Here is a 26,933-nt window from a genome sequence, read left to right as displayed (position 1 = left end):
CCAAAAAATCCAGGATTGCAAAAATAATCCTATATAATAAAGGAACTCCTTGAGGTATCACCATCCCTGACTTCAAGCTCTACTCTAGAGTTACAGTAATGAAAATAGGTAGGCACTGGCAGAAAAACAGACACATGACCAATGGAATCAAACTGAAGACCTTGACATTAATCCACAGACATATGAACACCTGATTTTTGACAAAGAAGCCAAAATTGTACAATGGAAAAAAGAAAGCATCTTCAACAGATGGTGCTGGCATAACTGGATATCAACATGTAGAAGAATGCAGATACATCCATATCTATCGCCCTGCACAAAAGTCAGGTCCAAGTGGACCAACGACCTCAACATAAATCCAGTTACACTGAACCTGATAGAAGAGAAAGTGAGAAGTAGCCCTGAACCAGTAGCACAGACACTGAGGGTGACAATAAATGGGACCTCCTGAAATTGAGAAACTTCTGAAAGACAAAGGACACAGTCACTAAGACAAAATAGCAGCCTGCAGAATGGGAAAAGATCTTCACCAACTCCACATCTGACAGAGGACTAATCTCCAAAATGTATATAAAAAAGGCTCAAGAAATGAGACTTCAAAATACCAAATAATCCCATAATTAAAAAATGGGGTACATAACTAAAAAGAATCTTTAACAGAAAAATCTCAAATGGTCGAAAGACATTTAAGGAATTTCTCAACATCCTTAGTCGTCAGGGAAATGCAAATGAAAATGGCTTTGAGATACCATCTTACACCAGTCAGAATAGTTAAGATCAAAAACATTGATGACAGCTTAAGTCATCAGGAGTGGATGTGGAGTAGGGGAACATACCTCCACTGCTGGTGGGAGTGCAAATGTATACAGCCACTTTGGAAATCAGTATGGTGATTTATCAGAAAATTGGAAATCAATCTACTTCAACACGTAGCGTTACCACTCTTGGGCATATACCCAAAGGATGCTCAATCATACCACAAGGACACTTGCTCAACTGTGTTCATAGCAGATAATAGCCAGAACCTGGAAACAACCTAGATGCCCCTCAACTGAAGAATGGATAAAGAAAATGTGCTACATTTACACAATGGAGTACTACTCAGCACCCCTCAGCAGCTCCAGGATCCTGAATCTAGACCTAGTCCTTGGTCATAGACCAGACCCAGCAACCTTGCTGAAGTTGGGTAGCTAGTTGGCATTTCACATCAGCCCATTCCTTCCAACCCTCATCTTTCTGGATCTGCCATTGGGGATCTTCCAAGCCCCCAAACCATTTGGACTCTCTCTTCCACCTCCTCACCTGTACCTTTTCCACAATGGTGCCCAACCACCCAGCACCAGGGCTCTTGGTTGGGGCACAGATGGCACATGGTTGAATAGTGTGCAACCCAGTCATAAGGGATGGCATGGAGCTGTTTCTTTTCTTTTCTTTTCTTTTCTTTTCTTTTCTTTTCTTTTCTTTTCTTTTCTTTTCTTCTGTGCCCAGGCCTTGGTACATGGTACAAAAGTCTGGGGGAACCATCTGTGTTCATTGCTGATTCAGGCTTCAATGGGGCCAATGGCATCTGGTTGATTGTGGTTTCTACAGACCCAAAATTGACTGGGGGGGGGAGTCTGTGTCCACCAACAATTCAGCAAGCATTAAATTTTTAATCGACTTCCTTTATCCAATTTCCCTCAATTAGCTTTTACAGCTCCTTCATACAAATCCTGTGCATCTTCAGACACTTTTCCTTGGGTGTTTGTGTATCTTGTGCTGTTAAAGATTATGCCTTCCCCAGAGAAGCTGGGTAACAGGAAGAACCCTAAGAGGGATGCATGGATTGCCCTGGGAAAGGGAAATAGATAAGAGTTCCTGGGTAAACTGGGGACTGGGGGGAGGCAGAGAGGAGGGGATGGGGATAAGAACATGAGGGAACTGGATGGTCAAGTTGGAGGAGGATGGAGGGGACAATGAAAGAGATAACTTGATAGAGGGAGCCATTATGGGGTTAGGGAGAAACTTGGTGCTAGGAGAATTCCCAGGAATCCACAAGGATGACCCCAGCTAAGGCTTCTAGCAATAGTGAAAAGGGTTCCTGAACCAGACTTCTGTAATCAGAGTGGTGACCACCCTCATTGTTACCATAGAACCTTCGTACAGTAACTGATAGAAGCAGAATGCAGAGATTCACAGTCAGCACTAGGCTCAGCTCCTGGAGTCCAGTCAAGGAGAGGGAGGAGGGAATAGATGAACAAGGAGTCAAGATCATGGTGGGGAAATCCACAGAGATCTGAGCTAGTGGGAGCTCACGGACCTATACAGACAGCTGGGGAGCCTGCATGGGACCAAACTAGGCCCTCTGAGTGTGGATGACAGCTGTGTGGCTTGTTCTGTTTGTGGAGCCCCTGGCAGTGTGACCAGGATTCATCCCTGGTGTATGAACTGGCTTTTGGAGCCCATTCCCTGTGGTGGGATAACTTGCTCAGCCATTATGCAGAGAGGGACTTGGTCTTGCCTCAACTTGATATGCCAAGTTTAGTTGGCTCCCTATGGAGAGGCCTTACCTTCTCTGGGGAGTAGGTGGAGGGGGGTGGGAGGACAGGAGGGAGGGGAAACTATAATTGGTATGTAAAATGAATAAAAATATTTTAAATCAAAACAATAAAACAATTACTATTTCACTGAAGAGAAAAAAAATTTGTGTATTTCTGAATCTTTGCAAAAATGTGTTTATTACAGTTTTTCAATGGCCCATTTTATCGTGTTTTTGTTTTCTTTTTTTTTTTTTGGTTTTTATGTGACAGAGTTTCTGTGTAGCCTTGGCTGTCCTAGACCTCATTATGTAGACTAGGCTGACTTTGAACTCAGAGAACTGCCTGTCTCTGCGTCCTGATAGCTGGGACTATAGGTATGTACCTTTATTTTTGTTAAGAATTCAAAGAATCAAATTAAATTTTTAGACAAAATTAGGCTTATGATAATTTATATTAAATTTGTTTTGACAGCAGTACTAATGCACTAATTTTTGAGCAACATATTTCAAATTTTTTGTTTGGTTTGCTTCTCTGTTGTTTTTATGAACCATTCTGACCAACAGCAAGATGGGGAGAAAAGGGCTTATTTGGCTTACAAGTTACAGTCCCTCATGAAGGAAAACCATGGCAGGACTCAAGGAAACACACATAGGCAGGAACTGAAGCAGAGAAAGACTTTGACTTACTGACTTGCTCAGGTTGCTTACTCACTTGCTTGCCACGCGTGCATGTGTGTGTGTGTGTGTGTGTGTGTGAGAGAGAGAGAGAGAGAGAGAGAGAGAGAGAGAGAGAGAGAGATAGGTGGGGGGGCGGAGAAAGGAGAGGGAGAGGGAGGACCGTGCCACCCCCTCCAACTGCAAACAGCTCTTTCATACATCCACATCTGTCAAGGCATTTAAGAAACTTCACGACTTGCTTCATGTATTTATCTGTTCTCCCTAAAAGATAAGTTCCACGAGGGCAGGGATAGCCAACCCTGCGTCACCATTATATCCCTCATTGCCTAGGAAAACACTGGCCACAATCCCTTAACAAAAACTGAATGAATCTTTTTCTTTTTAGTATTGTTTTCATTGAGCTATACATTTTTTCCTACTCCCTTTCTCCCCTATCTCCTTCTACCCTTCCCCTGCCCCCACACTCAGGAGAGCTTCTCCTTTTCCCCTTCCTAAGTGAATCCTTGTATGTCTCTCTTAGGGTCCTCTTTGTTGTCTGACACATCTCTTTTTCTTAAAAAAATGTCTCAGAAAAGTCTCTTATATTGTTGCTTTAGGAAAAAATATATAAGAAAGTCAGTGCTACTCATCTGGAAGAGAAATAGCAGTTGGACAAGAAATGGCTCTGACGAAGTCTGCACTACCATCATTGATGACGTAACAGATACTGAGCCAGTGTATGTGAGTCATAAGTAGAAGAGGGGACCCAGAACTGCAACTCTTAGGTTATATGAACAAATATTGGCCATTATACAATGTTCTGTGCAAAATACACAGCAATGGGGGTAGTCAACAAGAGTGGAAAAGACAGTATGGTGCACAGAAGGTAGTGAAGGACAACTGGGAGGCTGTCACAGTAATTGTTCACTGAGTAACCAAGACCTGATGAAGACAGTGATGGGAAGGGAAGAATTCCAAACATCTCAGTCGTACAATCACAAGACCAGTGAATGACTAACAGTAGGGCCTGGCTGGCATACTTTCAAGGTTTCTAGCATGACTGAGTGGATGATGTAGTGACCAAAATTACAGTTATATAATGAAGGGGAAAGGTGCTGCTGGGGCATGAAGATTTCTAGTTCAACACCCAGTGCAGATAGACATCTGGAAGAAACCTGGAAATACATATCCAGGCAGGATTTCAACATTGAGCTGAGAGTGTAGCTGAAATTCCCCAGAACATGCAAACAGGAGAATCAAAAATGATTAAGGAGGAGGAAATTTCTACAAGTTGAATATTCTTTATCCCAAATCCTCATCATCATAATTGTATCAAATTTCAGATTTTTATGGGGAAACCGAAGCTTTGTATATACATGAGCTGTATTGGTTTCAAATACATGTGATAGATATAACTAGAAATTAATGTTACACACTATTTCTAGTGGCCTGCAACTCATTTAAGTCAGACATGCTCTTTCCTACTTGTAGCATCATTTCAATATTCAGAATGTTTAAGGTTTTGAAGCATATTGGATGTTTGAACTAAGAATGACCAGTTGAAACTGCAGGGTCATCTTGGCACACAAAACCCAGTGTATCTGCCTTGTAGGACTAGGAAGCAGGAAGGGCAGAAAGGTCTGGGACAAGGACCTTTGTGTCATTTCCCTACCCCTTGTCATCTCACGAGATATCTGCCTAACGTGGAGAAATTTTAAAACCAAACAACTTAGGTGTTTCATAAGGGCAGACAGGTAAGAGGTAGGTAGGCGAGAAGCCCTTTCTTCAGACTACTACTGAAAAATGAGTATTCAGTGTTCAAACTTTTGTTTTCTGATTTTGCCCTATCATCATATTCTTGTATTCTTCCTTATCTCGTGTAAATTGATCCTTTTAATGCTTTTTAAAAAGCTGACTACCAGTCGGAAGTTAGTGGTGCACAACTTCAATCCCACCATCAGGAGTAAGAGGGAGGTGGATCTTGTGAGTTTGAGGCCAGCCTGGTCTACAGGAGCTAGTTCCAGGACAGGCTTCAAAACTAGAGAAACATTGTCTTGGGAGAAGGGGTTACTGGCTACCACTGCAACGGAAACACAAGTATCACTTTTGAGAGAGTACACTGTTGCTTGCAAATGTCTATGTACAGAGATTTGGTTAGGAAAAAAGGGAGAAGGGCAAGTTAAAGACGTATCATAAAGGTCAAGATGGAGAATATGTGAACAACCAATATTGTCAAATACCAAATAAATGCTAGCTGAAAGAAGACATTGGACTTGAGAAATGAAATATTCTGGATGGGAGAGAGAAAGAAAAAACCAACTGTGGTCTAGTGTGCATAACAAGGAGAACATGAGGCTAATAAATTAAATCTCTTCTGAAGGTAATAGAACCATAGTTTGAGAAGGAGCTCATAATGGTTAGTTTGGGGATTGTACTTGGCTGAATCTAGAGTCAACTGAAAGGCAAGCCACTGGACACATCTATAAGGGATTTTCTTCATCGGGATATCTGAAAAGGGAAGAACTACCCTAAATGTTAGTGGTAGATATTTGTGGCAACCTCAAGAAAGGAGGTAGAAAGAAGCTTTTGCTTTTGCCTGCTTTCCTTCACTACCACTGGGAAGCTCATCTGCCCTGCTGCTGCTGCTTCCTGCTGCTTCCTGCTGCTGCTGCTGCTGCTGCTGCTGCTGCTGCTGCTGCTGCTGCTGCTGCAGCTGCTGCTTCCTGCTGCTGAATTCCTTCACTGTTACTAGGGTGCAAATGCCTCCAGATCCTAACATGTCCCAAACACCAAGACAGCTCTAGGAACCCTCCAGGTTTTCAGCACTAGACCGGGGTGCTCAGCTACCCAGCTTCATGGGCTGAGCCACTACCCGGGCTCTCATCTTCTCCAGAGTGAGACATTCACTGTTGGACAACCAAAACAGTATTGTGTAACCTGATGGAACAAATTCCCTTTTAATATATATTTTATATATTGAATTAAATATAACATATAACATATATATATATATATATATATATATAGAGAGAGAGAGAGAGAGAGAGAGAGAGAGAGAGAGAGATCCCTGATCAACACAAGCATAACCTAACCCTTTACATTTGGAAAGAAGTCAATCTCTACTAAATGAAATAGTGTTTTCATGTACAGATCAACTGACCTATAGAAACAATCCAGTGCCTTCCAAATAAAACAGCACAGAACAGAATCATCATTGGGTAGGAAGGACTAGACAAATCAAAAATACATTTTATGTTCTATGTTGTGGGCTAATTAGTGAGAAGTCATTAATTTTCCTGCTCCCTGACAGCACAGATCCAAATTACAGATCTCAGTGGGAAGGAAAAGAAATGACTGCCTTCAGAGTAGAATCGAACTGTTAAAAAATAAAATAAGAGACCTTTAACAATCTTACTTTACAAAAGGATCAGGCACCAGTTGCTGCAATTCACCTTAATTACATATCAATCATTATATTAGACATATGAAATAGAGACGTCGAGAATTTTGAAATAATGTGTTTACAGTGTAAAAGTGAAAAAGCAGACCACCATATTGTATGATGCTTGGGGCCAGAGAAAATGGGTAAAGTCAAAATACACGCATCAGGTGTACACATAAAGTGGGAACAAAGGACTACAGAAAATTAAAATGGTTAACAGACCTGAGTGGTAGAATTCAACTTTATTGTCTTTATCTCGTCTGTATTCCCCCAACTTTCTACAGCTACAGCGGTCTGAAATTCCCACAGTGTCATGGGAACTTGTATCTAAGAGCTTATCAATTTGAGCACTTCTCTCTGGTCTAGAAGGCTCTAAAATAACAAGGCACCTAGTAAATAAACGGCGGACTTGAAGTGGCCTGCAGTCTCCTTCATCCCAACTCAGCCTTGCTCTTTCCATCTTAACTGCCCTGGACTCTTCCTGCCTTCTGGATTCTGAAGAAGACTTCTGAGCAGGCCCCTGGGGGAGGGGAACACACCCCAAGTTTTGGGAGGTCAGTGGTGGAACCAACCCCTCACACTGAGAAAGCACTGGGGACTGAGGGCCCCAACCACGCTTCTGTAAAAGCACTTCTAGCTGACTCCGCCTTCGTCGTTCATCTTCTCCGTGGAACCTCCGGAGACTGAGAGAGGCGCGAAGGGGCTCGCTGGGACAGGAAGCGCCTACCACAGGGGACTCCGTGCGACCCCGAGGTCCAGTGTCCTCCGGAACCGCCTCGCCCCGGCGCCGGGGACTCCGAGGGCGGGGGCCCGGGACCCTGCCAGGCGACTCGGACGCCCAGGCGGGGCTGAGAGCCCAGGCTCGTCGCAGCCTGCCGTCCCCGGACCCACTCCGCCACTGCCTCCGCCGCCTCGGGCGAGCACGGAGCCCGCAGCCGCCGGAGCCTCCCGCAGCCCGGAGCCCGCGGCGGACTACGTACCGGGCCGCGAGCCGCCGCGCTCTCGCGAGCTTTACGCCGCCTCCTTGCTGTCCAGGCTCCGGGTCAGAAGGAACCAGGCGGGAGCGGCCGAGAATACAAGCGGCAGGAGAAGCGGATCCAGGTAGCTCGGCGGAGCCGTGAATCGGGGACCTGGGCGCCCCGGGAGGCGGAGGGAGCGGGGAAGACTTCCGAGCGGGCGGGCGGCAGCAGGATGTCTCGGCGGGGTTGCGGCGCGGGGACGGGCCTGCGGCGGGGCAGTGCTGGCGGCCGCTCGGCCGCGGGGTCTGCGGAGCGGCGGGGAAGGAAGGGAGGGAGGAGGAGCGAAGCTCGGAACACCGCGCCCGGCCCCGCGTTCCTGCGGCGGCAGCTGCGGTCCCTTGCCTCCCGTCCCTTCCCCGTTTTTCCTGGTGCTGCCGAAATGAAGGCCACGGTGGCTGGGGTGGGAGGCGGCGGAGGCGGACCCGAGGGCCGAGCCGCTGCTTTGCGCTCCCGGTCCCCTGCCCCCGGCCCGGCCTGCGGGCTCCCGGTGCAGACGTTAGGTGGCGTTGGCCCTCCCCTGCCTCTCAGGAGTTCTTTTAACCGCACAGCCTACTTGAGGCTAGAAGGCTTTCCTCCAGGCGATGCGGTGTAAACAAACCCAGCCCGGTCGGTGCTGCGATGAGCTGGTGGCACCTTTCCTGTGCCAGCTCTGCAACCTCCTCCCTGCACACCATCCCCCTCAGCCTGTAGGGATGGACGTCATCTGTGCATCTCTTCCCCGCACTTCCCTCCCAGTTGTGTGTTCTTTGTTGGTAAGGGGTAAATATCGATGTGACCAGCTCCTCACGAGCTCACCCAGAAACCCAAAGGCATAATAAGTTGATGGCATGTGCTAAATTGTTAATAAACCAGTCCCAAGTTGCCTCACTCTGTCTTTCTGTTCCTAGCTCAAGATGGCTTTTTCTTTTTTCATTTTATATCTACTTGGAAAGTTTTACTGATTAATTAACCCACGGGTCTTTTGAACTATATAAGTTAAAGTTTAAACCTTTTAAAAATACTCTGGGAGAGATACTAACACTCAGCAAGTTTCGAATTTGGCTGGCGTAACAGTAATTTTGAACAGGGTACAGAAGGGAATTAGAGACATATTCCAACTTCACATAGGTCTTTACACCATAGTGTCAAGACAACAGCAGTTTCTAATTATGCTATTCCTAGGCTTTTGAAATTTATTATTACGGTTTAAGGTGGATAGTTACTGTATTACAGTTTGTATTGAAGTTGTTGTGGTTGTACCTCCTTGTCCTGCCTATATTTGCCCCTGGCAGTACAAATTTGTGCTTTTTTGCTCCTTAATACACATTATTAAGAAAAGAACAAAGTCATAAATTGCTCTGACAATGGCGACGGTGAATTTTCCACCATTTTTACTATTTAATCCTACTGATCCATGAGCATGGGTGAACTTTCTATCTTCTGATATCTTTTTTAGAGTCTTAAATTTTTTTTATCATATAAGTCTTTCATTTGTTTGGTTCGAATTACCCCAAGATACTTTGTATTATTTATGACTATTGGGAAAGGTGTTGTTTTCCCCACCTTCTTTCTCAGTCCATTTATTATTTGTATATAAGAGGGCTACTGGTTTTTATGAATTAATTTGTATCTGGCTGCTTTGCTGAAAGTGCTTATCAGCTATAGGATCCTTTGACTTTTTCCTTTCCTGTTTTCATCCCCCTTGGTCTCCTCCAGTTGTTGTATTTCTTTAGCTGAAACTTAAGTACTATGTCGAGTAAGTGTTGAGAGAATGCATAGCCTTGTCTTGGTCCTGATTTTAGTGGCATTGCTCTTAGTTTCTCTCCATTTGAGCAAATGTTGGCCGGGGGCTTGCTGGGAAGTGCCTTTATTAGGCAGTGGTTACATGCTTGGCTTTGCTGTGTGTGGGCAGCCATGCTGGACGAGCAGCAGAAGCAGCAGCCCTGCTAGGTCTGTGCCCTTCTGCAACTTCTTATTGAGGATTTTTTTTGGTAGGTGAGTGAGAAAGTTTTTTTCCACAGAGTAAATTGAAATCTAAAGACACAAACTAATGATATAGAGACAATTCTAAATTGCTATAATATTACTTTATAGTTAATCACATTACTATTTTGAGCAGAAGTTTTAATATGTGGGCATCTATAATCTAATAAAATTTTGGTGTTCCCATAAAAATTATATATTTCCCATTAAATATTGAGTGGCTATATAAGCAAAATAGAATATATCTTCAATAATAATTTTTCAAGACATTCTGAAGTAAAAGAACATTCTTCTCCTTACTTGAGTAACTCCTTAACCTGCTGCTTTTAAATTCCCCTTGGTATTTACAGGTAGTAATCATTAAAGATTCATTTCAAATTCTTGTTTATTTATACATTACCAAACAGATATAAATAACATTGGGGGGGCAGTTGGAGCAGTTTCACAATTGCATTCAAGTATCTGCTTCTGAACAAGACTAGGCCAAATGAGGAGATCTTGACATTTGCTGTGTAGGATGCCCATGAGCTAGAATTAATTGGGTATCACAAGGAAACCCAATCAAGCAAGAGAGAGTGTAGGTGCCCCAGAAGTCGGGAACACAGTTTCCCTTGTTGACATTTCTTCAATAAACTATGTTCCCTTTGACTCTTGTGTTAGAGGCATAACATTGAGAATGAGTCGTAATTACTGTCACTGAGACTTCATAGAGACTCTGCGGGTAAGTCTCAAAGCAGTAACGTCACTTGTGTTAGTTCAAATGACAGTTTTGACTGCTTTTCAGAGAATGATTGGCATTTTTTCTTTTGTGGAATTCCTCATACTCTTTTGTATGCTTGTCCTACTTGATTGTATTTTTTTCCATAGTCTTACTGATGATAATTTCATTTATGAGTTGCCAGTTCATATCTTCCTTGCTCATTTTATTTGGGTCTTGATATAGTTGCTTTTTTAAAAAGTTTGTGTCTTTGTAATTCATGGGAGTTGTAATTCTAGAACTGTCACTTTTCCCACAGACTTTTAAAGAAACAGTTTTTTCATCGGGCTCTGAAAGTAATGGAAATGAAGTGTGATAAAGACATAAAAAAAGAAAAAGAAGAAGGAAAATTTCTGAAAGTGGGAAAGAAGAAGATAAAAAGAACAAGAAAGAAAATTCAAAAGAAGAAAGGGCAACAAAGGAAAAAGAGAAAAAGAAAGATGGTGAAAAGGAAGAGTCCAAAAAGGTAAGCTTCCTGAAGTTAAATTAAAACTTTAAAAGTCACTGTGGGGGCTGGAGGGATGGCGCACTGTTGTTCAGGGGACCCACAGTCAGTTTCCAACACCCACGTGGAGGCTCATAACCTCTGTTAACTCCAGTTCCGGGGATGTCTCTCTCTCTCTTTTTAATTTTTTATTTTATTTTATTGATATTTATTGAGCTCTTTATTTTTCTCTGATCCCCTCCCTGGCTCTCCCCTCCTCCTTCAATCCTCCCCAAGGTCCCTACCCTCCCAATTTACTCAGGAGATCTTGTCTTTTTATACTTTCTACTTTGCATGTAGATCTATTTAAGTCTCTCTTAGTGTCCGCATTGTTGTCTAAGTTCTCTGGGATTGTGGTTTGTATGCTGGCTTTCTTTTCTTTATGTTTACAAACCACCTATGAGTGAGTACATGTGATAATTGTCTTTCTGTGTCTGAGTTTCCTCACTCAAAACAATGTTTTGTAGATCCATCCATTTTCCTGCAAAATTCAAGATGTTATTTTTTTCTGCCGTATAGTACTCCATTGTGTAAATGTACCACATTTTCCTTATCCATTCTTTGATCGAGGGATATTTAGGTTGTTTCCAGGTTCTGGCTATGACAAATTAAACTGCTATGAACGTAGTTGAGCACATGTCCTTGTGGCACGATTGAGCATCTTTTGGTTATACACCCAAAAGTGGTATTGCTGGGTCTTGAGGAAGGTTGTTTCCCAATTTTCTGAGAAATCGCCACACTGACATCCAAAGGGGTTGTACCAGCTTGCGTTCCCACCAGCAATGCAGAAGTGTTCCCTTTCCCCACAACCTCTCCAGCATAAGTTGTCATCAGTGTTTTTGATCTTGGCCATTCTTAGAGGTGTAAGATGTAATCTCAGAGTTGTTTTGATTTGCATTTCTCTGATGACTAAGGATGTTGAACATTTCCTTAAGTGTCTTTCAGCCATTTAAGATTCCTCTGTTGGGAGATCTCTGGTTTAGGTCTGTACTCCGTTTATTTATTGGATTATGTGATCTTTTGGTGTCTAATTTCTTGAGTTCTTTGTATATAAGACCTCTGTCTGATGTGGGCTTAGTGAAGATCTTTTTTTCATTCTGTAAGCTGTTGTTTTGTCTTGTTGGCCGTGTCCTTTGCTTTACAGAAGCTTTTCAGTTTCAGGAGGTCCCGTTTATTGTTTCTCTCAGTGTCTCTGCTGTAACATGAGGGGGCTGGCTTGTTGGGGTTTCTGTCCCGCCTGGTACCCCACAACCGGCAAATCCCAAAGAGAAATCACACACAGGACTCCTTAACATTATAAACTGATTGGCCCATTAGGTCAGGCTTCTTATTAGTTCTTATGACTTATCTTAACCCATTATTCTAATCTATTTTAGCCATACAGCTCCGTACCTTTCTCAGCTGGGCAAGTTACATGTTGCCTCTTCAGTGGTCTGTGCAGGAGTGGCTGAGAGAGAGCTTCTGCTTCCAGAATACTCCCAGTCTCTTTGCTCCACCCCTACTTCCTGTCTGGCTTTCCCGCCTATACTGCCTGCCTGGCGTATCAGCATTTTATTAAAATATGATTGACAGAATACAGATAATTCTCCCGCACCACTCTGCTGCTGGGATTCTAAATGGAAGTCGTTCCCTGTGCCTGTGCATCCAATTGTACTTCCCACTTTCTCTTCTATAAGGTTCAGTGTGTCTGGCTTTATGTTGAGGTCTTTAATCCATTTGGACTTGAGTTTTGTGCATGGTGATAGATAGGGGTCTATTTTCATTCTTCCACATGTTGATATCCCGTTATAGCAGCACTACATGTTAAATATGCTTTTTTCCCATTTGATATTTTTTACTTCTTTCTCAAATATCAGATGTTCAAAGATGTGTGGATTGATATCCAGGTCCTCTGTTCAGTTCCATTGGTCCTCCTTTCTGTTCTTATGCCAATACCAGGCTGTGTTCAATACTGTAACTCTGTAGCAGAGTATAAAGTCAGGGATTGTGATGCCTCCAGAAGTTCTTTTATTCTGCAGGATTGTTTTGGCTCTCCTGGGATTTTTGCTTTTCCAAATGAGGTTGAGTACCGTTCTTTCGAGGTCTTTGAAGAATTTTGCTGGGATTTTGCTGAGCATTGCGATGAATCTGTTTCTGGCTCTCTTAAAAGCTCTGCATGCACGTGTTTTAGACAAAATGCAGGGAAAACATCCACACACAAATTAAAAAAGTAAAAATCATTTGTACATGTGATCTTTAATTGTCCTATGATCATAAAGCTTTTACAGCCACATGAAGTAACTGTTGGGCTATCTGTAAATACTGATCTCAAGGATTTTTATTAGTGTTGCAATCATCAGATTTCTCCCTTCATTAATGTTGCATTGTTTGCTGTCTGAAGCATTTATTCTATTCACCTGTCTGTTCATAGGAGGAAACTTCAGGAACTCCAAAAAAAGAAGGAAACTAAGAAAAAAGTCAAACTTGAGCCACATGATGATCAAGTTTTTCTGGATGGAGATGAGGTGAGATTAGAATATTGGATTTGAGTATGATAGAATTCCAGTTTTTCCTAGAAAAATCTTAGAAATATATTTGATACCATCACTACGAAAAGAAATAATTTAGAAAAATCTAATACTTAATTTAAGTACATGAAAGTCACTTTCAAAAAATTCACTTTTCTAAGCTAGTTTTATAAGATGTTAGAGTCAGATTTGACTGGATATGAGTGATGTGAAACCCGAAATTACGATCGCTTAGTATAGAACACATGCTGGACTCTTTCTCATTAGTGTAGTCTAGGGGTGAGCAGCACAGGCATGGAGCTCCATGGCGGGCCTGAGATCCTCCTTTCTTTTTCCCTGTGTTAGAATCTTCTGGCCAGGGTGCCTCGTGATCCATAAAGACCATCAACCCTAAAACTACATCCACAGAGAAAAGGAAGGAGAGGCATGTTTATTCCTTTCCAGGAAACCTTCTTATGAATGCACACTTGGATTTACTGATCACCTGAAATAAGGTCTTCAAAATGCACTTTTTATACTGAGGGTTTAATTTGCCCAGTCAGAACACAGAATTTCTGTTATCATAAAGAGAAGCAGGAGAATGGTTCATGGGAATCACCTACTGGTTTCTGGCTCTTCAGCAGTGTTTCATCAGACACAGCTCTTGGAGCCCTGAAATTTTCAACATTGCTAATGCTTTGTTCAAGGGCATAGTTCCATTCTATCTTTTGTAGTGAGATTTATGCGATGATGGCCTTGCATGGAGGCTGTTATGGTAGTCACTTAACTACTACAAAAATAATAACTATGTCTTAGCCACCAAACTGATGTGAATTTCAAGACATATTCTTTCTTAATTCACTGATACCAATTATCAAATATGTAAAAAGCAGTGGTTCCTAGGGCTCTCTGTTTAAATTCTGCATTGGGAAGAGCTTAGATATCTTGAGTTAAGCGTTGAGTACATCCGTGTGTTCCAGATGCTTCACAGACACTGGGATTGGTATAGTAAAATATAGTGCAATTCTCTGTAAAGAATTTTAGAGTTCCCTAAAGACATAGGCACCTACACATCTTTCTGTATTCTGTATAATGTAGTAAGCATTGTCGGTTACCAGTTAGGTAGGAGACGGTAGACACCTGCCATAAGTCTTCAGAACCAACTGGCAGATTGCCCATTGTACCAGGAAGGAATTGTAGGTCTGTCCAGGAGGAAGCAGGCTGAACAAAAGCTGAACCCTTGTCATCTTGAAAAGGTTAGTTTGTGTGCACACATACCCCCACACTCAAGAAACACCATGTCTCTGAACTTTTAAAATTGGAAAATGTCTCTTTTTAAAATATAGGGTTTTATTTAGTGATGAGTAGCCAAACTAATGTTTGTGAATCTAATTCCCAGGGAATATGGAAACAGTGTAATAAGGGTTGAGTTGAAATCCCAAGTGTTAGAAATATAAACAGATCAGAATAAAAGCCATAAAAAGTTTTTTCAAAATAGAACTCGGAAATGGAAGAATGCTGTACTTTACAGAAACTGAGAGCTCAAACTGAGAGCCTTTTAATGATTGAGTGTAGTTCTGATCTTGAAAGGAAAAAGTTCTTCTGGTGTTAGGTGTTGGGGTGCCTTCGAGGAGCTGCAGTGTGGAGTACACTTGACTGCAGTGTGACCGCAGAACTTTTAAGCACTGAGGTTTCTTGATTCTTCTAGGTTTATGTGTGGATCTATGACCCAGTTCACATGAAAACATTTGTCATAGGATTAATTCTTGGTAAGTAGGCATATATAAGTAGCTTTTCAGTGTAATCTAGAGTTTAGAGGGCAAAGTGTAGCACCCCAAAGGTAAATATTTCTAAATTTAATACAGAGTAAGAACTGTTTAAGAAGATACTTTACAGAAAATTAGAATATAAGTAATAAACTAAAACTGTTAGCAACAACTAAAACAAATATTTTTTAGAGATTAACATTGTAGAGCAGCCTGGTTAAATAGAGACAGGTCTAGCCACACCTAAGAGGAAACACAGGACCAGTCTTTGTGAGTAAGACTTCATTTTAACAGTGAAGTAGCGAGGACTGAGGTTACAGTTACTGTAATAAGGGACTGAGTGATGGAGCGCATGAGCCTGTGGGCACATTTCATGTTGGTACCACAACACCCTTCATGAAACTATGAAGTTCAGACTCCGCACTGGGAACTCTTTTTCAAAATCTTTGACAGGGGAAATTACATTTTAAAAAGTAACTTAATCCCTTCTGGACAAGCTTGCCTACCCAATTTCTAAGCATTTATTCCTCTGTTAGTAAAGAATAACATGAGACAGGCATGAAGTGTGCAGACGATGATTCTATACTCCTGCATAGGGATCCATCCCCTCCTTAGCCCTATTGGCAGCTACGTTATGGAAGTCAGAAGTTTAAACAGGGTCAGTAGAGCTGCCTTCCTTCTCGAGGCTCTAGGAGAGAAGTCATTCCCACACCTGTTTCATTTTCTAGAAGTTGTCTACATTCTTCTTGGTTTGTGGCCCATACCCCATCTTCTGACACAACTTTCACATCTCCTTGTCTGCTTCTGGTCACCCTCTCATGGTGGTATTTGTTAGTTACTCTCTAGAAGATCCAGGGCAACTTCCTCGCTGCTAGTCCTTAACTTAATCCTATTGATAAAGACTCTTTTGCAGCAGAACTCAGCATAGTTGCAGGCTGTAGCAACTGCAAAGTCTTTAAAGAATCATTATCATTGGGCTGGAGAGATGGCTCAGAGGTTAAGAGCACTGACTGCTCTTCCAGAGGTCCTGAGTTCAATTCCCAGCAACCATCTGTAATGAGATCTGGTTCCCTCTTCTGGCCTGCAAGTATACATGCAAGCAGAACACTGTATATGTAATAAATAAATCTTTAAAAAAAAAAAAAGAATCATTATCATAGCGAGTCAGAGCCAGCAGGAATCTCTGTGGGTTTGAGGCCAGCCTGGTCTACAGAGTGCATTCCAGGACAGCCAGAGCTACACAGAGAAACTCTGTCTTGAGAACAAACCCAAAAACCCATCAGCACACCCATTTAACATTTCCCAGTGACGTTGCAAAGTTGCCAGTTTTTTCCAAGCAATATGTAAATTTAGGGCAGCATTAGTCAAAATACCAGGTCAATTCATTAAAAAGGTAAAAATTTGAGTTTAAATGAACAGAAAACTAAAGCTCCTCTTATATAATTAGATCAGCTCTGGGAAAGATGCCCAAATGAGTGCAATATTTAGAATAGTTGAAGATTTTTGCAATAAACACTAGGATGGGATTAGCCAGTGAGAGAGCACTTCATATCAGAGACCTAGAAAAATTGGGTATATCATAAATCTATGATGAAATAAATTCACTTGCTACGCACACAGAAACACACACACGTTCTATCAGTTCTGTTCTCTAGAGAACCCTGACTAATGCACAGCCCAAGAGAGAGAGTTGTGCTGCAGCCAGCAAAGCTAAAGGGGTGGAGCCTTCTAAGTCAGCCCTTTGACAGTAGACACAGGGCTATGGGATTTGAAATTTGGGGGTTTTGGTCCAATATTTCCTCACTGTCCTCTTTTATTTTACCATGTGTTCTGGAATGGTAATGTATAACTGTGCAATTGTATATCAGAAGTATGTAGTTGATTTTTTTGTTATTATTTTACAGGGGGATTACAGTTAAGAGAGTCCTGTGAGATTGTTCAGACTGAAAGACTAGGGGGACTGTTGGAGTTGGACAAAATGCATTTTTCATTCTGATATGTTGGCCAGAAGCCAACAGGAACAGGTATGGAATATGTATCTGAATGAGAATGACTCTCATAGGCACAAATATTTGAATAGTTGACCCTCCCTCCAGTTCATAGAACTATGTGGGAAGGATTGGGAGGTGTGGCATTGTTGGAAGAGGCGTGACTGTTAGCTCTCTTTCTGCCTCATGTGTTTCAAGATGTGAGCTCTCAACTGTTGCTCCCGCATCATGCCTGTTTCCTGCTGCCGTGCTCCCTGCCATGACGATCATGGACTCATCCTCTGAAACTGTAAGTCCCGTTTAGAGCTTTCTTCTGGAAGTTGTCTTGGGCATAGTGTCTCCTCACAGCCATAGAAAAGTAAAAAAGATGGGATAACAATAAGATGCAGTCTCGTTCTTTTTTTTGATACAGTGTTTCTCTGTATCTTTGGGTCCTGTCCTGGACTCGCTTCCTAGACCAGGCTGGCCTTGAACTCACAGAGATCCCCACCTGTCTCTGCTATCCCAGTGCTGGGATTAAAGACATGCACCACCACAGCCCGGCTGCAATCTTATTCTTATGTACACCATAAAACCAAATAAGCTATCTAAAAAGTGTCAAATACTATTACGGTAACAAGATGACATGCATTGATTCTTTCAAAAAGTTTTATGGACTTTTGTATCTGTTACTCTAAACTTTCTATGTGCTTAAAAGAAAAATGAGTATTAGATTTAAAAAATATACAGTGTCGGGGCTGGAGAAATGGCTCAGCAGTTAGGAGCATTTACTGCTCTTCCAAAGGTCCTGAGTTCAATTCCCAGCAACCACATGGTGGCTCACAGCCATTTGTAATGAGGTCTGGTGCCCTCTTCTGGCCTGTAGGCATACATGCAGACAGAATATTGTATACATAATAAATAAATAAACAGTTAAAAAAAAAGAATGCCAGATTATAAATACACACATACACACAATGTCACAAAATTCAAATGTTACAAAATTCAGAGAACTTATTTCTTCAATAACGAAAATATACTTTGAATATGACTTGAATTTTGAATAATGTGTTCTCTGCATTAACCAGCAGGCAATTTAAACTGTCCAAAAAATCTATATCTTGCTCGATTTGTTTTATTTCATCATAATTTGTTGTAAGAAGCTGGTCGGCGCTAGCTTGGAGGCTTGGTCCCTCTGTTTCCAAAGACAGCCCCAAGCTACTCTTCCACAATGTTGCTCAGAACCTCCTAAGAAAATGGCTTCTTGAATCTAGCTCTCTGAGACACTTAGATTAGCTTTGAATGAAATGAAATTCCTCCTCCCAAAAGCACATTCTTGATTGCTTCTAGATACCACAGGAAGGAAGGGGTTTTAAACTCACATAGTCTCCTTGAGTGGGATGCGAGCTGCTCACGTGTCTGAGTCGGTGTAGAGTTTGGTGAACGTGAGTGTAAATGCTTGGCTCCCCAGTCAGGGCCAAGGAGTCAGAAGACAGGAATAAATAAAGGTTCATGAATGTTTCTAAGGAAAAGATCACATCAGATTTTCACCACAGAAACGTTCCTTTAAGTTCTGAACTAGCACCTGAGCATACGGGTAAAACTGATGCAGCCACACCGTGGGGCTGGGTGCGGGAGCAGAAGCGTCCAGAAAGCATGAGGAACTGAAGAAAAAGAGGCCTTCCTTTCCCACAGTAACCACTGCGGTCAAACCCACAGACTGAAGCAGACTCTTCAGGCCCAATTCTGCGTGCCAACACTTCCTCGGTGAGCTTAGAGAGTTTGCTTGCTGGACAAGATTTTTAAGACAGGACAAAGGCTACAAATCCATCACAATTTCAAGCCCCTTTGCCCCTCTTAACAGCTGGAGCAGTGAGGGACTCCCATGGTCACAGGAGTGGTGTGCAGTGTCTTGTACTGGATCTGCAGACGCTTTGACGCCTCTGTTCTCTTTCTGGGAACTTCACACAGTGACTGTGTGAAGATTCCTGGGCTACCCTGATCCAGAAAACTCTAGATGGGATGGCCTGCCTCTTTCTGAGACCCAACACAATGAGTGCCTGGGAGTTCACCAGGTAAACATAGTCTCATGAGTGACTCCCGTGAGCGTGGCCTAAGGAACCCTCAGTGGAGCCAGGCTGAAAGTGATGCCTCGTGGAAGTGTGAACAGTAATCTGACAGTAACAGTAACAATAATTTCCTTAGTCACTCCACTGTTGAGTGGTTTGTTATGCGGAATTGACAACCAGTCCACTAACATCCCCGAGCCTCCCTGTTCTCACCTGTAAAACGAGGAAGAGAACTGCTTCCTCTGAGACATGGTCAGTTCGGTTCTGAAGTCAGCAAGGTTCTTCTGACCTCCCTGCAGTGCACAGCAAGGTCCTGGTGCTCAGCTCTGCTGCACACAAGCAGAGCAGGGTCTGAACCATGGGCAAGTGAGGCCCATGGGCAAGTGAGGCCCGGTGCCTGACGCTGGGGGCAAAGTGAGGAGCACCCCGCAGCATGAATTAGACAGCATGGTCACAGGAATGGCATTCAGGGAGAGGGATGGTAAGTTTGCCACAGGGGGTTGCCTTCAATTCCAGGCGGGGATGGGGCCTGTCAGCATCCCTGTGTGAGGATGTTGATGAGGCAACATCGTCCAACAATGTGGGGCGGCCTGGGAATACTCTTGAGCCTTGCAAGGAGCCACAGGGCTGCACCAGCTGAAGCCCCACTGCCCCCTCCTCTAGGGATGTGCCGCTGCCTCGTCAGTAAAGGAGAGCTGCCCCGTGCTCTGCCTGCTAAGCACCAATGATTACTTTGAGCCCTTGTAATTTAAGTACAGAAATAAATGTTCATGTAAATTGTCCAATGTTGAACACAAATAGACTACAAATTCATATGATACTGCTGTTTTGTATAAATTCGTGTATATATTTGAGATATTAACAGTGATGGCACTTCTTTTTTAGCATTTTTTTAAGTTTAAGGTTTATTTAGTTTTACATGTTTTTTAAAGATTTATTTACCTATTATGGATATGTATTCAGCCTGCATGTATGTCTGCATGCCGGACCAGAAGAGGGCATCAGATCTCATTCCGGACGGGTGTGAGGAACCATGGGGTTGGTGGGAACTGAACTCACGACCTATGGAAGGGCAGCCAGTGCACTTAACCGCTGAGAAATCTCGCCTACCCACACCTCAGACTTGTACTTAAAAACATCCCACTGCACTTTCCACTGGCATTCTCGCCGGCTGTGTCCCTTTCCTCCACACGGGGGCAGCAGTGAAGCTCAGCAGTCACTGGGGAAGATGGGAAGTGGGGAGGAGCTGCTGAAGGCGCCAGGCCTCCTGGCTGGATCTTTCCCCAGTGTCTTTCCCTGTACCGCTTCCCTTGCTGGCAAACTTTCACAATAAAAGAGGAGACATCGGCGATGCCTAGGTGCAGAGACCTGAAGGAGTCTGTAACATAAATCAAAAAAAAAAAAAAAATTTTTTTTTTTCAAAAAAGGACACGCTTATAATTAACTATACAAGTACCTCACTCATGACCCTGGTTGTGGTGCATGCTTTCATTCCCAGTACTCAGGAAACAGAAACAGGTGGATCTCTGAGATTTCCAGGCCAGCCTGGTCTACAAAGTGAGTTCCAGGACAGCCATGGCTATCCAAAGAAATCCTGTCTCAAAACAAAACAATACAATACAAAGCAAAAGAGAATGATTTTTTTTTTAAAAAAAAATCTTGCTAAAAAACTAAAGTCCCACTCGAGATCCTCATTAAAAACCCAACACGCAGGTGATGTGTGCTCATATTTCACAGAGAACACACACAAAGTAGCCTAGAAGCAAGGCAACATGGCGAGGGTTTAAGGTGTGCTAGGGCAATTAGGATTGGGTTTAGAATTTCAGATGCAGGTCAACAATAGGAGGTCAGATTGGAAAGCCGAGGTGCTGCCTGTACCCAGACATCCCTAGGAGCAGTGGAATGGGAAGCACCTTTGTATCTTTCTGTGTCAAGTAGTGCACGTGGGAGGAGGGAGGGGGCCTAAGAGGCTTTTGGGGAAGGCCTGTGTGAGGAGAGGACTCGGGCATGAGGACCCCAGGAGTGACCTCACTTCCTTAACTGTGACATAACAATGCAGAAACCTGCAACCAGGCAGCCAGCTGATTAGAGACAGCCGAGAAGGCTCACTTGTCTTTAGACAAGCTTGACTAGTAGTCATGCCTTCGTGCTTCCTGTGGTGTTGTTATTGTGGGAGTCGTGGGAACTCCGACGATGACACCAATGGGAGGAGGAGGAGAGCTAGAGGCCCTAGAGGTTCCTGGAGATCGTGGCTCCAGCGCCTCTGGCCATTCGGCAGCCATGAAAGGAGAAGACAGGTGAGGCAGGGCAGCCAGAGCCAGGTAACCACTCTGAAATCTCAGTTTTCTCAAACTTGGTGTTTGGCAGAGTGAAAGGGTCAGGAAAACGTGGAATGATAATAACTAATCATGACATTGTAGTCCTGTGCCAGTTTGAACCACCCACCCTGATCTCTCCTCAGGTTGCAGAGGAGCAGGAGGAGTCAGCCCCCAGGGGCCTTACTGAGTCCGCCCCCAGGGACCAGAAGGAGTCCATCGCCTGGGACCTGATGGGCTCCTCCCTGGAGGCTCAGCTGGAGTCGCTCCCCGGCGTCCCTATGGGCGACTCCCCGAAGGACCAGCCAGTGCCAGTCCCTGGGGACCCGATGGGCTCCTCCACAGACGACCAGCAGGAGTCTGTTCCCAGGGACGTGATGGGTACCTCCCCGGAGGCCCAGAGGGAGTTATTCCCCGGACACCCGATGGGCTCCACTCCCCAGGACCAGGACCGGGACCCGATGGGCTCCACTCCCGAGGACCAGGACCGGGACCCGATGGGCTCCACTCCCGAGGACCAGGACCGGGACCCGATGGCCTCCACTCCCGAGGACCAGGACCGGGACCAGATGGGCTCCACTCCCGAGGACCAGGACCGGGATCCGATGGGCTCCACTCCCGAGGACCAGCACCGGGACCCGATGGGCTCCACTCCCGAGGACCAGGACCGGGACCCAATGGCCGCCGCCTCAGAGGACCAGCCCGGGTCCTTGCTTGAGGACCCCATGGGCTCCAGCCCCGAAGACCCGGAGGCCCTGAGGGAGACCGTCCCCGGGGACCTGATTGGCTCCTCCCTGGAGGCCAGTCAGGAGTCCATCCCCGGGGACCCAATGGGCTCCACTCCCGAGGACCAGGACCGGGATCCGATGGGCTCCACTCCCGAGGACCAGCACCGGGACCCGATGGGCTCCACTCCCGAGGACCAGGACCGGGATCCGATGGGCTCCACTCCCGAGGACCAGCACCGGGACCCGATGGGCTCCACTCCCGAGGACCAGGACCGGGATCCGATGGGCTCCACTCCCGAGGACCAGGACCGGGACCCAATGGCCGCCGCCTCAGAGGACCAGCCCTGGTCCTTGCTTGAGGACCCCATGGGCTCCAGCCCGGAAGACCCGGAGGCCCTGAGGGAGACCGTCCCCGGGGACCTGATTGGCTCCTCCCTGGAGGCCAGTCAGGAGTCCATCCCCGGGGACCTGACAGGCTCTGCCTCTGAGGACCTGGAGGACCAGGGGGAGGTCATTCCCGGGCACCCGCACCCCATGGACTGCACCCTGGAGGTCCAGCCGGAGTCAGTACCCGGGGACCTGACTGAGTCCTTCCCTGGGGACCCAGTGGACTCCGTCCCGCAGGACCAGCTGGAGGACCAGAGGGACTCAGTCCCAATGTCCTTAAACTTCGGGGATTTGGGGAAGGCAATAGAACAGCTCATCGCCTCCCTTCGCCGTGGGGACCGGGAGTGCCTGATGGCCTTCTTGAGCGCCTACCCTGCTCATACCACCATGGAGCAGGTGCTGGATGTGCTCTTCAGGCGGTGAGTGCCCACTTCCCGGCTCAGAGGCCTCACATCCTCTTGTCCTTTATGGGAAGCCTCTGCCTTTCTCTGGGCCTACTTAGTTGCTAGAGTCTTGTCAGAAGCCAGCAGCATGTAGTCAGACATTACTACCTCCAGGTTGGGCCCTAGGGACTGCTGTGTCCACAGCTGAGACCCTAATGAGTGTGGGTGTCCTTCAGGAAGCTCTCTATCCTTGGCCAGTTTTCCTGAAGCATGGTCAAAGCGCTTCTCCCATTGGAAAGGGGGTTCTAGAATTCATATTGGGGCACCCGATAGAGATGGGTCTTGAGTGGAGACCCGTGGAGGATAATCCGAGGGAAGCTGTGTCCACTGAGATGTCCGGGTAGACATGCCGTACAGACATATTTGAAGCACCTACAGAATGCAGGTGAACTAGTAACCTGAGAGCAGAGAGAACTTCTAGGCTCTGGACTTTGATTCTGCTCCAGGAGTCAGCAGGCCCCCCAGATGTCTTCTAGGTAGGGAACTGGGACTCCACAGGTAACATCCTTCCTGATCTCCTCCAGGTATGCATGCTTCCACCCCGGCTGCCAGGAGGATGAGCAAATAAAGGCGTAAGTGAGCTTTACAATCTAAGAAAGGCGGGCCTTGGCTCTGCAGGGTGGGCTCCCTGGGGTACCAAGGGTGAGGGGTGGCCAATGCTTGGAGCTCACGCTCCACGTTTCTACTACCATACTGAGGTCTAAGCATTGACTGGGGGGTGAAAAGAATTGCATGAGCACGGCCCTTGCAAGTGGGGATATGGGGAAAGCCTGTGGCCTCCGGTGGCCCTCTGAGACCCTACCCTCATCTCAGTCCATGGCATGAAGGCTCGCTCAGCTGTGCTCCATTAGAGCCTGAGCATGGGGCGCATGGAGCTCCCTGCTCCCATGGCCCTCTCAGTCCTGCTCATTGTCCTCGTATGGCTACGGGTTGGATATCCCCTCCTTTGCAGTCTCACATGCACGGAGTCTTGGGCGGGATGGCAAAGGAAAGTCCAGGCCACTAAGTGTCCTGTCTGTCCCTTTCCACCAGGGCCATCTGCACCCTCCTGGACACGTGGACGAGCCTCTTTCCCGGGGACTTTCAAACACCAAGAGGCCTGTCCGCCCTGGAAAGTGTCAAGAGGTACCTAATTATCAACTCGCCCTACTCCGATGCCCTTATAAAGGTGCATGAACTCATTATGAGACTCTTGTCGGAAACATCAGAAGAGGGCGATTAAGACCAAGCCAGGTAGGTGCTTGACACTGTGAAGAGGTCTCAGGACCTGGTCTCGGGTCTCAGGAATGATTGGGGGATTGCCACACCAACTCCAGTGTCGTCTGTGTGACATGACATACGTCACTATGACGGACGGGAGCTGCGTATCCTATGGGACTAGGCTTCTTGGAGGTCAATGGCAGACGGCCCGGTATAGGCCACCCGTTGAGGCATAGACGGGTTTCTCCATTAGCTGGCTATGTAGGATATGGGCTTTGCACCATCTCTTTTATAATGACGAAATTCTTTATATCTACAAGACAAGGATTATCTCTTCAGGAACAGCTCTGGGATAGGGAAGCACAGTGTGGGAATGTATAAGACTACAGCAGAACCCTTGCCATACACTGGGGTGTATGATGAGCAAGGGAATAGATGGGTTAATGTTGATGAACAAAGAGTGGTATAATATACTTTGAACTTTATGGATACGCTTGCTAGATCCCGACCCCGCATGGTGTCTGCTGCATAAGAAGGTACAAGAAAGTATATTTGGCAGGTGCAGAGAGCCGTCAGGCATATTTGGTCACTAGATGAGATAAAGAAAGGGTGAGAAAGAGGAGCTTGGGGAAGGCCATGAAAGCGATAATGAAACAGAAACTTTCTATTCTTAGATAAGATGAGACCACTTGTCTGAGGTTTACGTTCCCAGGGACAAAGGATGTGTTATGTCAAACACCTGTTCCTGATAATATGCTTTTCTTAGAAATCGCTCATGTAACTAAAAGAAGCTTTCATACTTGCCGCGCCAGCACGGCAACTGTAGTTGTTCTGAGCGAGGGACGTCGGGATTAACGCACAGCACTACTTCAGGTTCTGCACACAAGCCTTTATTCCACTTTTTCACACGGCATATATAGCCCTCAGCAGGGGAGGCGGAGCCAGCAAAAGCAGGAAGCTCATCATCCCAACTCACATATCTTAGGGGCAAACAGCCTTAGAAACATTGCTGAAAACGACAGATTGTTCCTGTCCTTGTTCCTGTTTCCAACCAACCAACCACAAGAGTACAAAACAGATCCAGTGGGGGTGCGAAGGCCTGTCCTCAAGGGACCCAGCAATTCCCCCCTTTTTACTTTAAAAGCATGAGAGCCCCTGTCTTAGGACTCCCCCAGATAGGTACTCTAACCTCTCTATGGGAGGTCTTAACCCCTGTCTTAGGCGAGCTTTCTATACCAGGACAGTTGCCCATCATAGGGATCCCTCATGACTTCTGCAGCCAGACTTGGGGCGCTTCCTGATTACCCGAAGACAACCCGAGCAACACTTGTTGAGTGACAGTGTACTGTACGTGGGATTGCCACATAAAGCGGCAGAGAATCCAAAAACAGATAACCCCAATATCAGCAATATCAGCGCAGTGAGAGCATTGCAGACAATTGCTGGACCCAGCCCCCAAACTGGACTATGGCATTCCACTGACTGGATCCAGACACAGCAGGAACCCGTGTGCTATTCATATTAACAATATGATGAGCTGTCTGCAGGGTAAAATTCAAAAAGGAGGAATTCCAAGGGCCATCCAAACACGCATTCAACTGTTCAAACATATCAGAAGCATTTACAACATTAGCAGGTGTAACGTACAAGACACTTGTTGCAGGAGCCAAAGGGAATCTACCTGTTCTTGCAAAAGCGCAGTTTGTTGATTTAAATTTAAAAGTCCAAGTCCCATATGAGAGTCCAGAGCACTCCGTGCCTGCAGGGACTCGCTAACCCTTCCAGACAGCTGATCCACAGTCTCTGCGGTCACAGCTGTCTGGGAAACGGCAACCCCAGCAAGCATAGCCGCAGTGGCAGCGACAGCAACAGCAGCAACAATTGCAGCTGTTATCCAAAGTCTTGCCGCTGTCCATGAAGGATGATCTCCTGACCGTTCTTGAGACACCAGCCCCGGCAGAGGAATCACAGCAGGCACTCAAATGATCAAGGCTCCATCAGAACCATCCCAGCAGTTACTCAGCTTGCAGATCCTGGAAGAACAATTAAGACTATCGCCCTCCAAAGTGCCATTCCACAATACAAAGAAAAACGGGGCAAAAACACAAGCAGAGGATCAAACAGTCATATTGCGTCCAGCAGTATAACAAATCAGGCTTTTGAGTGATACATTCTCCCCACATAACTGTGGGGTAGAGATTAAAATCTCTATCAGCATCCCAACACCGAGGAGCAGGCTTGGGACCATAGGTCTATGTTATATTTGTTTTCAAATCCTCTTTCAGGATGGGATGCGGTATGAGTATGATTATTAGTTATGCAATACTAACTGGCGTTAAAATGTGGGGGGTTTTTCACCAGACTCCCCATCACCTATGATTCTGTTGTTGTTACCAGAGTCATCACCCGAAACCGAAGGAGCGTTCCCATCTTCGTCCTGACCGCAATTGGTTTGTCACCTCTTAGAGGAGCACCACATACAGCCGCCCTCACCTTTGCCAACAAGGGGGCTGGTTCCATTCATCTTTGTGTTTAAGCATCCTTACAACAACCCATCCTAGGCTCTGATCCCTATCTTGTGTATGGGTCTCTGATGGGGAAGTGAAGTGGCTGCTCCTTGCTCTCTCTTGCTCCCAGCTGCGTGTGTGTGCTCCCTGGATCTCGGTTGTGTGAGTTTTCTGTGTTTGTGAAATTATTAAATATATTATTTATCTGTGAGCTGGTCTGGTTAAT

At 45.3% G+C, this 26,933-nt stretch overlaps 2 protein-coding genes across 4 annotated transcripts in view; both read left to right on the top strand.

The window, feature by feature from the left end:
- The first annotated feature begins 7,603 nt into the window (after positions 1-7,603).
- Positions 7,604-26,933, top strand: part of LOC148118858 (uncharacterized) — an 87,080-nt gene continuing 67,750 nt past the window's right edge. The window contains exon 1 of the mRNA XM_087899614.1: positions 7,604-7,718. The gene's annotated coding sequence lies outside the window, so the exon portion shown is untranslated. The remainder of the gene's footprint in view (positions 7,719-26,933) is intronic.
- Positions 10,777-26,918, top strand: LOC148118863 (uncharacterized). 3 transcript variants are annotated; one of them, XM_087899619.1, is made up of 8 exons: positions 10,777-10,821; positions 13,250-13,343; positions 16,996-17,115; positions 17,278-17,368; positions 21,589-22,976; positions 23,525-23,572; positions 24,033-24,233; positions 26,598-26,918. In XM_087899619.1, the coding sequence occupies exons 4-7, from the start codon at positions 17,339-17,341 to the stop codon at positions 24,220-24,222; spliced, it is 1,656 nt and encodes a 551-aa protein (XP_087755745.1). In that variant the 5' UTR covers positions 10,777-10,821; positions 13,250-13,343; positions 16,996-17,115; positions 17,278-17,338; the 3' UTR covers positions 24,223-24,233; positions 26,598-26,918. The 3 variants fall into 3 exon arrangements, with proteins under 3 accessions (XP_087755745.1, XP_087755746.1, XP_087755744.1); XM_087899620.1 differs by lacking the exons at positions 10,777-10,821; positions 13,250-13,343; positions 16,996-17,115 and adding an exon at positions 19,427-19,608; XM_087899618.1 differs by lacking the exons at positions 10,777-10,821; positions 13,250-13,343; positions 16,996-17,115; positions 17,278-17,368 and adding an exon at positions 21,266-21,424.

This window comes from Myodes glareolus, chromosome 20, assembly GCF_982192425.1.
Source record: "Myodes glareolus chromosome 20, mMyoGla1.1, whole genome shotgun sequence".
In the NCBI taxonomy this organism is placed as follows: Eukaryota; Metazoa; Chordata; class Mammalia; order Rodentia; family Cricetidae; genus Myodes; species Myodes glareolus.
This window is presented reverse-complemented; position numbering and strand designations above follow the sequence as displayed.